This window comes from Bufo bufo, chromosome 2 (assembly GCF_905171765.1).
Source record: "Bufo bufo chromosome 2, aBufBuf1.1, whole genome shotgun sequence".
Taxonomy (NCBI): Eukaryota; Metazoa; Chordata; class Amphibia; order Anura; family Bufonidae; genus Bufo; species Bufo bufo.
This window is the reverse complement of record NC_053390.1, coordinates 456911241-456925602: the sequence shown is the minus strand read 5'-3', so window position 1 is coordinate 456925602 and position 14362 is coordinate 456911241. Positions and strand designations below refer to the sequence as shown.

General features: G+C 42.1%; 1 protein-coding gene across 3 annotated transcripts in view; it reads left to right on the top strand.

Annotated features, from left to right (window-relative positions):
• KLHL26 (kelch like family member 26) overlaps nucleotides 1-14362 on the top strand; it is an 81774-nt gene that overhangs the window by 59331 nt on the left and 8081 nt on the right. The window contains exon 2 of one of the 3 annotated variants that reach the window (XM_040417619.1): nucleotides 13914-14096. The exons of 1 other annotated variant lie outside the window; for it this stretch is intronic. In XM_040417619.1, coding sequence (XP_040273553.1) covers nucleotides 13914-14096 — 183 coding nt within the window. Of the gene's footprint in view, nucleotides 1-13816; nucleotides 14097-14362 lie in introns of all 3 variants that reach the window. One more of the 3 variants, XM_040417618.1, reaches the window with a different exon arrangement.

The following is a 14362-nucleotide window of genomic DNA, read 5'->3' as shown; positions in this document are numbered from 1 at the left end:
TCCAAAGCCGGTGCTGCTTCCCCTACCTGCGGGCACGAGCGTCGGGCTCCCTCTTTCCCTCCTGCAGCCATCCGCCGTGCTGACAAGCGTGGGGAGCAGGTAGCTTAACTCTTGTATCTGTGCTCCATGCCAGAGCTTACTTCCTGCTTGAGTCCTGTACTGGTTGTTAGGGATTGCATGGGTGTGTCTCTCCTTCCTTGTGAGGCAGCTTGTACACGTGCTCTGTCTCTAATGGTCACTAGCTTGTCTAGTTCCTAGTGTGAAGGTGTTTTTGTTATCTGCTTCTGGATTTATCAGATTTTGCTTGTTTGACGCCTGCCTCTGACCTTGGACTTCGTTTACGGATTTTGCTTGTTTGCCGCCTGCATCTGACCTTGAACTTCGTTTACAGACTTTGCTTGATCGCTGCCTGCCCTGACTTCAGACTTCCTGAGCATGTACTTCCCCTCGGTGCTTGCACCGGTATCTTTGACCCCATGGTCAGCTGCCACTGACTTGGGGACTGCTCTGGAGTGGCATCTGACAACTACCCTAATGGCCCAAGCCTATCCTCACCATCAGAGGCTCTAGTGAATACCAGGTAGTTGCTTAGTCACGCCCCTCCAGAGTATAGCATAGTATAGGAGTCAGTGGCGCAGTGGGTCCAAACCCCCTTGCATAACACCACCCACCATAAGTATGCCTCTACCACACAACCATAAGAGCAGCTTTGACCCTCATCTACTGTCTCCTTCCCTTGTAGATTGTAGGCCCTCACGGGCAGGGTCCTCTCCCTCTTTGTGCCAGTCTGTTAATAAGTTCAAGCTCATTGTACTTGTTTTATATTTTGTATCCACACCCCCTTTTATATGTGCAGCTCTTTGGAATTAATGATGCTTTCAACTAAATATTAATGATACGTATGTAGCCCTAAAAATGATCAGTTTGTTCTGTTAGTCCCAATGTGTTTCCTCATAAGGTGGCTGGTTTATTAGGGGACCAAAGTATTCAGTCTCTATTCCATGAAAGATAAGTTGACACCATGATGCATCGTCTTGTTACAAATCAACCATCTGAAGCAATCAGCTATTCCCTGGATCTTAAGGGATGCATGCTATCCTGCCCCTATCCACAAGGCATCACAGACGTTCCTAAGGTTTGCAGTGAGGACTGCCAAGGAAGAGATCTTACCCTATCAGTTCACAGCCGTACCTTTTGGTATATCTTCTGTCTCAAGAATATTTACTGAGATTATTGGAATGGTTGTGGCAGCATTAAGGAATCGAGGGATTCTAATAATCCAATATTTACACTACTCTTTGCTAGTCTGTTCTGGTCCTTTCAAGGAATGTGGACGTTTGTCTGCAATTGTTAAGATACTTAGGCTGGTTATTAAATACAGAAATATCAAATCTATGTCCTGCTCAACAGACTCCGTTTTTAGAAGTCCTTCTAGATTATACAAAACAAACCTATTTCATCGCTTCTTCTGTGTCCTGTGACCGGATGCGCAAAGCGTCAAGTCATAGTGCACACCTTCGTGATTCCCTGTGCCTCCCATATACTAATGATCACTTCCATAATGGAAGCAGTCATTAGCATTCAGACTATAAGATGCATTACCACTTATCCCCCCATTTTTTTTTTGCATCTTATAGCCCGAAAAATACTGTAATTTTAGAGAAGGGGCTATTGTATAGTAAGTATGATCATGAGATTACAAGGGAATCTCACAGCTTGCACCCCCCTGGTTCCGTGAAGTTGGTCCCTGTAGGGTGGATGGATACTTAAGATATAAGACTAGGGTTGTTTCGGGTATCGAATTTTCGATACCCAATCGATACGTTTGCCTCGTATCGACCTCGATACCAGGATTTCCCTTTTTTCCAAATTTGGCTTTACTATTGCGCAGTCTAGTATCAGAACAATGAGCACGCTGCTCTCAGCGCACTCATTGTTCTCCTCAGCAGCACAGGAGAGAAGGAAGCACTCTCTCCCTCCCCCCTGTGCCACTGCTGCCACCAATGAGGAGAGAGGGGCGGGCGCACTGCGCCACCAATGAAAGTAAATGGACCTTTCATCTGGCAAAAAATTCTGAACTAAGTATCATTATATGTACAGCGGCGCCCAGGGATCTCACTGCACTTACTATTATCCCTCGGCGCTGCTCCGTTCTCCTGCTATGTCCTCCGGTATCTTCGGGGACATGGTTATACTGGGCAGAGACTGCCCTTGTTCTCCTGGGCGTCTTTCTCCCAGGCTGTGAGCTCTGCGCTGCGATTGGCCAGCGCTAAAATTTAAAAGATCTTTTTTTGGCAGAAAAGTTTTACAAGCCATTGTCCCCTTTAACTAATCATCTGAGGAATCTCCAGGTGGTGGTGTGATGGGGAAGAAATGGAAAATTGAAAATAATCTTATCGGTAATTTGGTTTCCGTGAGTCCTCCATGGCAGTACACATATATTGTCCCCTCCCTGTTATGCTTGGTGTGTAATTGTAAATACGCTATAAATTTATCTTGGCAGATTATTATTGTACTTATTTGGTAAACACTGGTGGGAGTTTGTGGGGAGGAGGGCAATTTAACCTCTATTACTACCCCTACAGAGGTCAAGGTTTAGCCTTCAGGTGCTGCCATCATGAATGACTCATGAAAAGCAAATTACCGGTAAGGGTACTTTCACACTTGCGTTAGAGGATTCTGGCAGGCTGTTCCGTTGCCGGAACTGCCTGCCAGATCCGGAAATCCGTATGCAAATGGCTAGCATTTGTTTCCGGATCCGTATGCGGATCCGTCTGACAAATGCATTGAAATACCGGATCTGTCTCTGCGGTGTCATCTGGTAAAATGGATCTGGTATTTATATTTTTTCGCATTTTTAAAGGTCTGTGCATGCGCAGATTGGGAAACAGGATTCTTTTTTTCCGGAACACTCAGCATTAATATATTTCAATGGAAATTAATGCCGGATCTGGCATTCCGGCAAGTGTTCCCGAATTTTCGTTCCAAATACCGTAAGAGGGATTGAACTGAAGACATCCCGATGCATACTGAACGGATTGCTTTCCATTCAGAATGCATTAGGATAAAACTGAAGCGTTTTTTTTCCGGTATTAAGCCCATGTAACTCAATACCGAAAAACTTTAAATCTAGTGTGAAGGTACACTATGCCTAATTCCAATTCCAGTATCTAATCAGGTTAATAGGAAAGCCTAATCATGGGAATGGGGCGGTGGCGTCTTTGATCATGCCACTGTCACAAACCACTGCAGTTAACCCTTTAAGGACCCATAGCTGTACGTCATGGGTCCGATCCCTAAACATGGGTGCCTGCCTTAGCCGCGGGATTTCTGCTATTTTAAATAGCAGAGACACACGGCATATGTATGCGATCAGCCATAAGGCTGATTGCATACATCTTACATTTCAGATGCTGTGGTCAAATGGGACCACGGCATCTGCGCAGACCATAACCGGAAGTCGCTCGCTTCCGGTCCGGTAACAGTGTTTCCCGGCTGTGGTCGGGGGACCTGTTACCTTGAGCTAATTGACCGAAGCCTCAAGCAGGCTTCAGAGTCAATTAGATATATATATCAATACAGGCCACTAGGTGGCAGCCTTGTATTGATATAGTGCAAATGAAGTCTTCAATGATGGCTATTTAGCCATCACTGAATACTATGGGCAATCGAATGATTGCCAGTTATTGTCACCCAAGGTGACTTAAAAAAAGTAAAAATTTTTTTTACAAATATAAAAAAAAAAGTTCAAATAACCCCCCCTTTCCTTAAAATAAAAATACTTAACCCCTTCCCGACACATGACATACTATTACGTCATGGAAGCCACTGCGTTCCCGCAATTTGACGTAATAGTACATCATGGTGATCGGGCGGGCACCGGAGTGGTGCGCGTGCTATCACTGCAGGGTCCCGGCAGTCTCTGGTAGCCGGGCCCCTGCTGTATCCGCCGGCATCGCTGTAAAAGCCTATGCCGGTGGATTAACCCCTTCTATGCCGTCGTGCGCTGACCGCGACATAGAACGGGGTTGTGTCGGGTGAGGGAGCGCATCGAGTCCCCGCGCTGCTGTGGTGGGGACTCGATGTGTCAGAAGGCAGCCCAATGCCATGCAGAGGCTGCCCAATGCCTTGCACGGCATCGGGACCTGCCTTCTACGGGTGCCGAGGATATCCAGCCTCAGGCTGGGTCTCCTAGGCAACCTGTTAGTGTACTACTCACTGTAGTACACAAACAGGCAATGCATTACAATACAGATGTATTGTAATGCATTGCAGAGGGTATCAGACCCCCAAAAGTGAACATCAGAAATAAAGTAAAGAAAAAAAAAAAAAAGTGTTTTAAATAAAATTAATACAGTTTTTAAGTAAAAAAAAAAAGCCCCTTTCCCCTTATTTTATAATAAAAAACAGAAAGGAAAAAAAAAAAAACATATTAAGTATCGCCGCATCCGTAATGACCAGCTCTATAAATATATCACATGATCCACCCTGTCCGATAAACACCATAAAAAAAAAAATGGTGTAAAAAAGACATTTTTGTCACCTTACATCACAAAAAGTGCAACACCAAGCGATCAAAAAGGTGTATGTCCCACAAAATGGTATCAATAAAACAGTCACCTCATCCCGCCAAAAATAAGCCCCTATCTAAGACAATCGCCCAAACAATAAAAAAAAACATAGCTCTTAGAACATGGAGACACTAAAACATTTTTTTGTTTCAAAACTGCTATTATTTTGCTAAAGTGAAATACATAAAAAAAAAATATATATATTAGGTATCGGCACGTCCATATCAACCAGATATATAAATATCACATGACCTAACCCCTCAGGTGAACACTATAAAAAAAATTTAAGAAAAACTGTGTAAAAAAAAAAAAGATTTTTGTCACCTTACATCACCAAGCAATCAAAAAGGCATATACCCCCCCAAAAAATGAGACCTTAGCTAAGACAATCGGTCCAAAAAATAAAAAAGCTATGGCTCTCAGACTATGGATACACTAAAATATCATTATTTCAGTTTCAAAAATGCTATTATTGTGTAAAACTGAAATAAATAAGAAAAAGTAGACATATTGGGTATTGCCTCATCCGTAACGATCTGCTCTATAAAAAAAAGTCACATGACCTAATCCCTCAGGTAAACACTGTAAAAACAAATAAATAAAAGCTGCACCAAAACAACCAATTTGTTGTTCTCCTTGCCCCATAAAGTGTAATAATGAATGATCAAAAAATCATATGTACCCAAAAATGGTACCAATAAAAACTTCAAATCTTCCTGCAAGAAATGAGCCCCTGCACAAGACGATCGCCAGAAAAAAAAAGGGCATTCAGAAAATGGAGATACAAAAACCAAATTTTTGTTTTCAAAAATGCTTTATTATGAAACTGAAACAAACATCATAGAAAGTTGACATATTTAGTTGACATATTTACTATCATTGCATCCATAACAACCTGCTCTATAAAAATAGCGCATGATCTAAACTGTCAGATGAATGTTGTTAAAAATGAAAAATAAAAACGGAGCCAAAACATAAATTTTTTGGTTACCTTGCCTCACAAAAAATGTAATATAGAGCAATTAAAAATCATATGTACCCCAAAATAGTACCAATAAAACTGGCATCTTATCCCGTAGTTTCAAAAATGGGGTCATTTTTTGAGTTTCTACTGTAGGGTGCATCAGGGGGGCTTCTATTCTGACATGGCATCTAAAAACCAGTTCAGCTAAATCTGCCTTCCAAAAACCATATGGCGTTCCTTTCCTCTGCGCCTTGCCGTGTGCCCATACAGCAGTTTACCACCACATGTGGGGTGTTTCTGTAAACCGCAGAATCAGGGTAATAAATATTGAGTATTATTTGGCTGTTAACCTTTGCTTTGCTACTGGAAAAAATTTATTAAAATGTAAAATCTGCCATTTTCCATTAATTCTTGTAAAACACCTAAAGGCCCCTTTCACACAGGCGAGAATTCCGCGCGGGTGCAATGCGTGAGGTTAACGCATTGCACCTGCACTGAATCCGGACCCATTCACTTTAAATGGGGCTGTGTACATGAGCAGTGATTTTCACGCATCACTTGTGCATTGCGTGAAAATGGCAGCATGTTCTATATTGTGTGTTTTTTCACGCAACGTAGGCCCCATAGAAGTGAAGGGGGCTGCGTGAAAAACGCAAGCATCCGCAAGCAAGTGCGGATGCAGTGGGATTTTCACGCATGGTTGCTAGGAGACGATCGGGATGGGGGAAATAATAGCATTCTTAATACAGAATGCTTAGTAAAATGTCCATTGAGGGGTTAAAAATAATAAACAAATTTAACTCGCCCCATCCACTTGATCGCGTAGCGGATCTCCTCTTCTTTCTACTTTCTTCAGGTCCTGGCTAAAGGACCTTTTGATGACGTCACTGCGCTCACCACATGGTCCATCACCGGGAGCAGGAGCCTTCTCTAAATACAAGAGCTGTTACTAACAGCTGGTTCTTATATAAAAAATATATAAACAATACAAAATAAGCATATTAGGTATCAACATGTCTGATAATGTCTGAACTATTAAAAAAATTGAAAATAAATTCCTGTGCAATGAATGCGGTAACAAAAAATTTTTTTGCCATTTTTGTGTCACCTTACCCAGCAAAAAAAATTGAATAACAGTGATTGAAAAGTCGTACATACCAAAAAATTGAACGCAAAAATGGTGAATCAGAGTTTCTTGAAGGAGTTAATATATCTTTATAGTGATAAGAGCCTCGTTTTTCTGATACAAATTTACAAAACCCCTGCATCAATATAAATATAACACATAAATACCTTTCAGCTACCACTAGAGGGAGTTCAGGAGATAACTGCATAAATACATTTATTAATTGAATGCAGTGATAAGACAGTATGCAGCAAGCTCTACTGCTCACACTAGCGCCCCATTCACACAACCGTATTTTTGGTCTGCGTCCGTTTTTTAAATTTTTTTTGGACCTGTTCATTTCAATGGATCCACAAAAAATGCAGACAGCCCACAGTGTGCTGTTAGCATCCGTATGTCTGTTCCGCAGTGGCGCAAAAAAGATATAACATGTCCTATTATCTGTCTTTCGGATGTGACACAGATGTCATCCATATTTTTTGCGGATCTGTGTTTTGCGGACTGCAATGTAATGTGACTGCTCCCTAATAGTGACGGCAGCTAACGTGTTATGTTTTATATTCATATCTATGGAGGAGACTTGGAGCTTTGTATCAGGAAGTCAGAGCTCCAACACAGAATAATATATTAAGAAGAAAGCAGTTACACAATACACCTACCAAGTAGAAGTTTATCAAATTGGTGTCTTTTTGTTCTTCAAATACTGTATATACCAGCAAATGTTAACAAATATATTGACTGGGAAAATGTAGCTGTATAAAACTATTATCTACCGTTGTATCAATATTTTGTAAAGTTTGGGCTTGGTTCATGCTTGAACCATGACAGCTGTGCCCGCAATGAATTCAAATTTTTTTATGGGGTTATTTTTGCCATCAAAATTTACAGTAGACCAGAAAAAGACTTGGAAAAACTGTGAACAGAGCCTGACTGATAGGTACAGTACAATGTTATCTCTGTTCTCAGTAGCCTAGCATTAGGTACTGTATGTACTATTGTATGTTTGAAGGCCACATGGGAATGTTTGTGTAAGAGATAGATCCAATAATAGCAACTAGAGGCATACAAACAATAATGGAAAAAATGAAAAGACCTTGGACTTCTTACTCTTAGGCCCCTTGCAGACGAGCGTGAGCAGATTAGGTGCGTATGCGTTTAGTGAAAAATGTGTGATTTCACAAGCAAGTTCATTCAGTTTTGTCTGCGATCGCGTTCAGTTGTTCAGTTTTTATCGCGCGGGTGCAGTGCGATTTAATGCGTTTTGCACGCACGTGATAAAAAACGGAATGTTTACAAACAACATCTCTTAGCAACCATCAGTGAAAAACGCATCGCATCCGCACTTGCTTGCAGATGCGATTTTCACGCAGCCCCATTCACTTCTATGGTATCAGCGTTGCTTGAAAATTGCAGATAATATAGAACATGCTGCGATTTTCACACAACGCACAAGTGATGCATGAAAACCAACGCTCATGTACACAGACCTATTGAAATGAATGGGTCCAGATTCTGTGCGGTCGCAATGCGTTCGCATCACGCATTGCACCCGCTTGGAATACTCGCTCGTGTGAAAGGGGCCTTACTCTTAATCAGTCCTTGACATGTACAAGCGGACTCAAGTTACAATATTAATTGGTTCCAGGACGACCATTGTATGTTGAAACCATTGTAAGTTGAGGAATTGGTTCCAAAGACCCAAAATGTCATCCACGATAAGAGAAAATGAAGATTTAAAGAAAAAAAGGCAGATAACTAGGACAGATAAAACAAGTGAGGAATAGCGGCTAACTACCAACTAATACAGCTATTTTACCAGAGAAGTGGTCTTGATTGGTTGGATCTGAAGCATTGTATGTGGAGTATAGTTTCAACTTAAGGTCCATTCACACGTCCGTGTGTGTTTTGCGGATCCGCAAAACACTGATAACAGGGATGTGCGTTCCGCATTTTGTGGACCGCACATCGCCGGCACTATATAAAATGCCTATTCTTGTCCGCAATTGCGGACAAGAATAGGACATGTTCTATTTTTTTCGGGAACGGAATTGCGGACCCGGAAGTGCGGATCCGGGCAGCACATCGTGCTGCCCCATAGAAATGAATGGGACCGCAATTCCGTTCCCCAAAATGCGGAACGAAATTGCGGACGTGTGAATGGACCCTTATGATGGTCCAGGAAATACTATTGTATCTTGGGGGAACACTGTATAGTTTGAAACTACATTGTGCAGTAGTAGCGGAGCATTATTATGTTTCTGTCATCTGCATTAACCATTCCGAAGACAATGCATTCAACAGGGTTATTGTTTCTCAGTATTTAATTATAGGCATTTAACTATTCATCTTGACAGATTGACTTGTGGTTCAGGTTATTGTAAACTTCTTCTCTGAGTTAGGGCTCTTTCACACTTGCGTTATTGTCTTCCGGCATAGAGTTCCGTCGTCGGGGCTCTATGCCGGAAGAATCCTGATCAGGATTTTCCTAAAGCATTCTGAATGGAGAGAAATCCGTTCAGGATGCATCAGGATGTCTTCAGTTCCGGTACGGAACGTTTGTTGGCCGGAGAAAATACCGCAGCATGCTGCGCTTTTTGCTCCGGCCAAAAATCCGGAACACTTGCCGCAAGGCCGGATCCGGAATTAATGCCCATTGGAAGGCATTGATCCGGATCCGGCCTTAAGCTAAACGTCGTTTCGGCGCATTGCCGGAGCCGACATTTAGCTTTTTCAGAGTGGTTACCATGGCTGCCGGGACGCTAAAGTCCTGACAGCCATGGTAAGTGTAGTGGGGAGCGGGGGAGCAGTGTACTTACCGTCCGTGCGGCTCCCTGGGCGCTCCAGAGTGACGTCAGGGCGCCCCAAGCGCATGGATCACGTGATCCATGTGATCACGTCATCCATGCGCATGGGGCGCTCTGACGTCATTCTGGAGCGCCCCGGGAGCCGCACGGACTGTAAGTATACCGCTCCCCGCTCCTACTATGGCAACCAGGACTTTAATAGCGTCCTGGGTGCCATAGTAACACTGAACGCATTTGGAAGACGGTTCCGTCTTCAAATGCTTTCAGTACACTTGCGTTTTTCCGGATCCGGCAGGCACCTCCGGCAACGGAAGTGCATGCCGGATCCCAACAACGCAAGTGTGAAAGAGGCCTTACAGTCACTGTTACCTTATTATGATGTGTCTTTGGAGAATAGAAATTAAATGATTTCTCATACTTTCTGAGATTTCCATTTCTTTATATTTGAATGTTGTGGAGCTTGTAGACAGAACCCCATAACAAATATACTTCAGGCACTATTTAAAAGTAAAAATTTTCAAACATTCAGCATCTTTTAAATGGATGAATCGGGATCTTAATATTAAATCAGTTATCCAACCCCTAAAATGCTTCCCCAACAAATATAGCAATCCTGGTGTCGGGAAGCCAGGGAAGTACAACCTCTGTGAGGGTCTTGGGCGTATGGGGGAGGTATTTTAGGATAACTCCTTTAATGTCAATTCTTAAAATAGACCATCAATATCTGCTCGGTAGGGGTCCAACACCCTGCATCTCCCAATCAGCTGTTTCACAGTAGCTCCGGCCCCAGAAGTACACAGCTCTGTCCATTGTGTAGTGGACAAAGCTAAAAACAACTCCTTCCACTATACAATGGACAGAGACCTTTAATTGGCTGGTAGTAGTCTCTGCATGTAGATGGCACATCACACTTTGCATCTGGGGGGTACTAAAAGCGATATTAATAGTAGCCACAGTGCTGGAATCGAGAGACGTTTGCAAGTTTATTGTCTGCTTTTTGTCTTTATATACCATATCCTGCCCTTGAAATTTTTTGTCCACTCTTGGACAACCCTTTGTGTCACACACAGCTTGTGGCAGTTTTGATGCAGAACTTTGAGCCGAAGCCAGACGTGGATCCATCGGAAGGAGACTAATTTCTTCCTTTATATCCTTCCTTTATATTTCTCCTTCCCTTCCAATCATCTTCTGACATTTGCTCAAAAACCTGCATTAAAAACCTGCCACAAAAAGCTCTGTGTGACACCACCCTCAAGGGTCTATTCACGTGGACAGAAATTCTTTGTGGTAATGACCCTTAAATGGCTGAACGATTTTTCAGGTAAAGAGCAGTCCTGCCAGCAAAACCTCTCCTTACCCTTTGCTTTCTGATTCATGGTAGCAGGTGTTTGAAACCATCATACAAAAATAACAGGAATTAAAAAAATCAACTACAGTATATCTATTAGTAATTAGTAAAATCCAACCAGAAATGTTGTGATGCATTTTGTGATGCTTTTTTGCCACTTGAAGTACCTTATTAATTATATAATTGCATGAAATATTCAAACCCATCTAATATTCTAATTTATATAATGTTAAAAATAAACCTTTCTACTGGATTTCCCAAGCTGAATAACTAAAGGAAAGCAAAAGCAATGTGCTCTAGTGACTAATGGTGACTGATCACTATATACATTACATGTAGCGTTATGTTTGACCGTTTTATCATAGCGATGATACATTAAAATTAGGCACAATTGCAGCAACTATGTCTTCTGCGCTTGAAATAATGTTCATCATTAGAATAAAAAGAACTGTGTCCCTTTTAATAACAAAATCTAAATATGATGCAATCCCATATTAGCTCTCTGTGATGATTGAAGAATGTGGGGGAGATTTATCAAGACTGTCTCATTCTTCTTGATATCCCTGCGCTGCCAGAGGGTGCACTTCATTTATGAAAAGACGCAGGCCTTGTCATAAATTAGGTGCATCGTCTGGCAGTCTGTGCGCCTAAACAGATTTCTGGCTTCATTTGCCCGCTTCCCATGTCCCCTTTCTTAAAAGTTGTGAGGGCAGTGTAAAACTGCTGGTGTAATGAAATGAGGAGCCATCACATAAAAGTCTGTCCCCCCTAATAGTAATACATAGGATACTAACAAGTCAGTGGTGTTAGGGATATTCAGGACATCCTGCGGCCACGTAGGTCACCTCATGGCAGAGCTTCCAACTGGCATTTTTCAGCAGGATAATGCTTGCCCACACACAGCAAGGGATTCCCAGGAATATCTGTGCCAGATTGCAACACTTCCTTGGCCTAGCGGGTCACCAGATTTATTGCCAGTCGAGCATTTTTGGGACTAGCTGGGATGCCAGTTTTGGCCACCTACGAATGTAAAACATCTACAGGCCCATCTGCAACATCTGTATGCAAATGTGCCGCAGGATTTGTGTATGCCCCCATGCCAAACCACATTTCATCTGGTATCCAACATTCACACATGTATACACTCATAATTAAAAGACTAAGAAGGATAAGTCCTGGAATTATGAAAATCACTGGATTGATAAGACATATTGATGGTATGCAAATGATGAAAAATGGAAACAAAATATTCAGTATAGATTATAAGCACCATCTGCAGAAATACACACTTACATGACTTGGCATTCTCTCAGTAATGTTATTAATGGTTGTCTGAGGAATGCTCTGCCTCGTTAAATGCACTTAGACATGAAAATCATCAAGATCTGCTGTTGGAAACTCCCTTTTGTGATTGTCAAGCAATGACTTCCCAGATGTGCTTGATGGGTAACGCATTTAAGCCATGCAAGTTGCTCACAGCAGCACAAGCAACATCTGGCCTGGACTACTCCGGAAGTCTTCTTCATAGCATTGCCCACATGGTCTCCAGACCAATCTCCCGCTATCATTGCATCCGAGACAAAAGCGGGACTCATCGCTGAAGAGGATAGACCTCTATTCCAGCCTCCATTGCCATGTCGCTGAGTACCAAGATAGTCTTTGTAAGCAGTGGCATGAGGTCAATGGAATACCTTTAGCTGGACATCAGGCTACTAGGCCAATGTTGTGCAAATGACTTCTGATGTTTTCTGTAGATTCTGTTTGCCACCCTGGGCTTGGGATGTGATGTCCAGTTTTATTTGCGGTACAGACTGGATCACTATGCACTATTCATCTACTCAGACAGTGTCTGTGCAAAGGTTCGCCCCTGTGCACTTCTTAGTGTCATTCCAGTTCGTCGTCCTTCTCCAAACCACTAGGACACGCAATGTTGAACTGTGCTGCCACCTTGGCCAAGGAGCATAATTATCTGCTGGCGTGATAACCCAAGCTCTCTAAGTTCAAGTGCTGATAACTGGCACATGAACAATCATCCCACACAAATTCTTCAGATTTTTGAGGTTTGGTTTGGCTAAAAAAAAAATCTCTGCTTTCAATCTGGCTTTTATGCCCCTCTCACATGCCACAGGTTGGAGCTACATGCTTGAAAATGTGAACATCTGCAGATCTTAGCGACACCTGCTACTTCCTCGATTTGCATAACTTATGGCTTGTCCTTCTTGGTGTTGCAATTTCAATGTTGAGAGTATTATATAGATATGAACACTATATAACCAAAATAGTTAGGATGCTGTATAAAATTTTAAATAAAAACAGAATGCAATAGAATCCTACATCAGACAAGAATGAGACCGCATTAATCTCCCGAAACTCCAGCAGTTGGTATCCTCACTTCCCAGACATTTACAGACTGTTTTTAGAAGAGAGGATGCGACCCAATGGTAGACAATGCATTGTCCCAGTTTATTTTGAGATGCATTGCTGCCATCAAGTTCCAAGCAAGTTATTTCTTTTCATGAACTAGTAAAATGTCTCACTTTCAACATCTGATATGTCTTCAATGATCCATTGTGAATAAAATATGGGTTTGAGATTTGCAAATCTGTGCATTCTGTTTTATTAACATTTATTTACATTTTGCACAGCGCACTTTTTTGTGTTGAGGGGTGGAGGAGTGGGAACTGTTGTGACTAATGGGGAAGTGGGAGGCAATATGGAATTTTCATTTATACTGCTATGAAGAAGGGGGGATTTTACACTACAACAATGCAGGCTGCAATTTTAATGTTTTATCTGGAATTAACATTTGTATGTTATAATAAAGTGGATAATAGTTAGAGATGATTTGCAGTTCTAGTGCTGTAAATTCTATGCTTGGCAGTTAGTCATTGGTTTGCGACTGCCAAGTAGAGAGTTTCCAGTGTAAGCACTGAGAACATTCTGTGTATGATCAGTACTAGTGCCATGACTACAATTCACTAGTTATTATTCGTATATCTGCAGGAATGAAAGCGGTCTAAGACATACAATGTCACACATTGTATTAAATGTCATCTTCCAACAAGGATAGTCAGCGGCTTGTTGTTTTCTCTACTTTTAGCATGGCTGACAAGAACAGCAGCATGAAATGCACCTTTTCCGCTCCAGGCCATAGCACAACCGTTCTGCAGGGACTGACTGCACTACGAGCACAGGGCCAGCTGCTTGATGTCATTCTTACCATAAACAATGAAGTATTCCAAGTGCACAAAGTGGTCCTAGCTGCCTGCAGTGACTACTTTAGGTAGGTTTTCACCGTAAATTATTATTTGTTCTCTTAAAGACAGTCAACTAAGAAACTCAAACAGCGCCCTCAACCTTTTTGTAGTTCATTGTCAGGCTCTACAAGTAATAGTGGCATATAAAGCTCTATGGAGGAGATTTATCAAGACCGGTGCTTCCTGCGCTGCCAGAAGATGCACCTAATTTCTAATGAGGCGCATCCTCTGGCAGTCCGTGCTTAGAGTTGCCATAGATTTCCGGCTTCATTTGCACCAGAAAACTGTTATA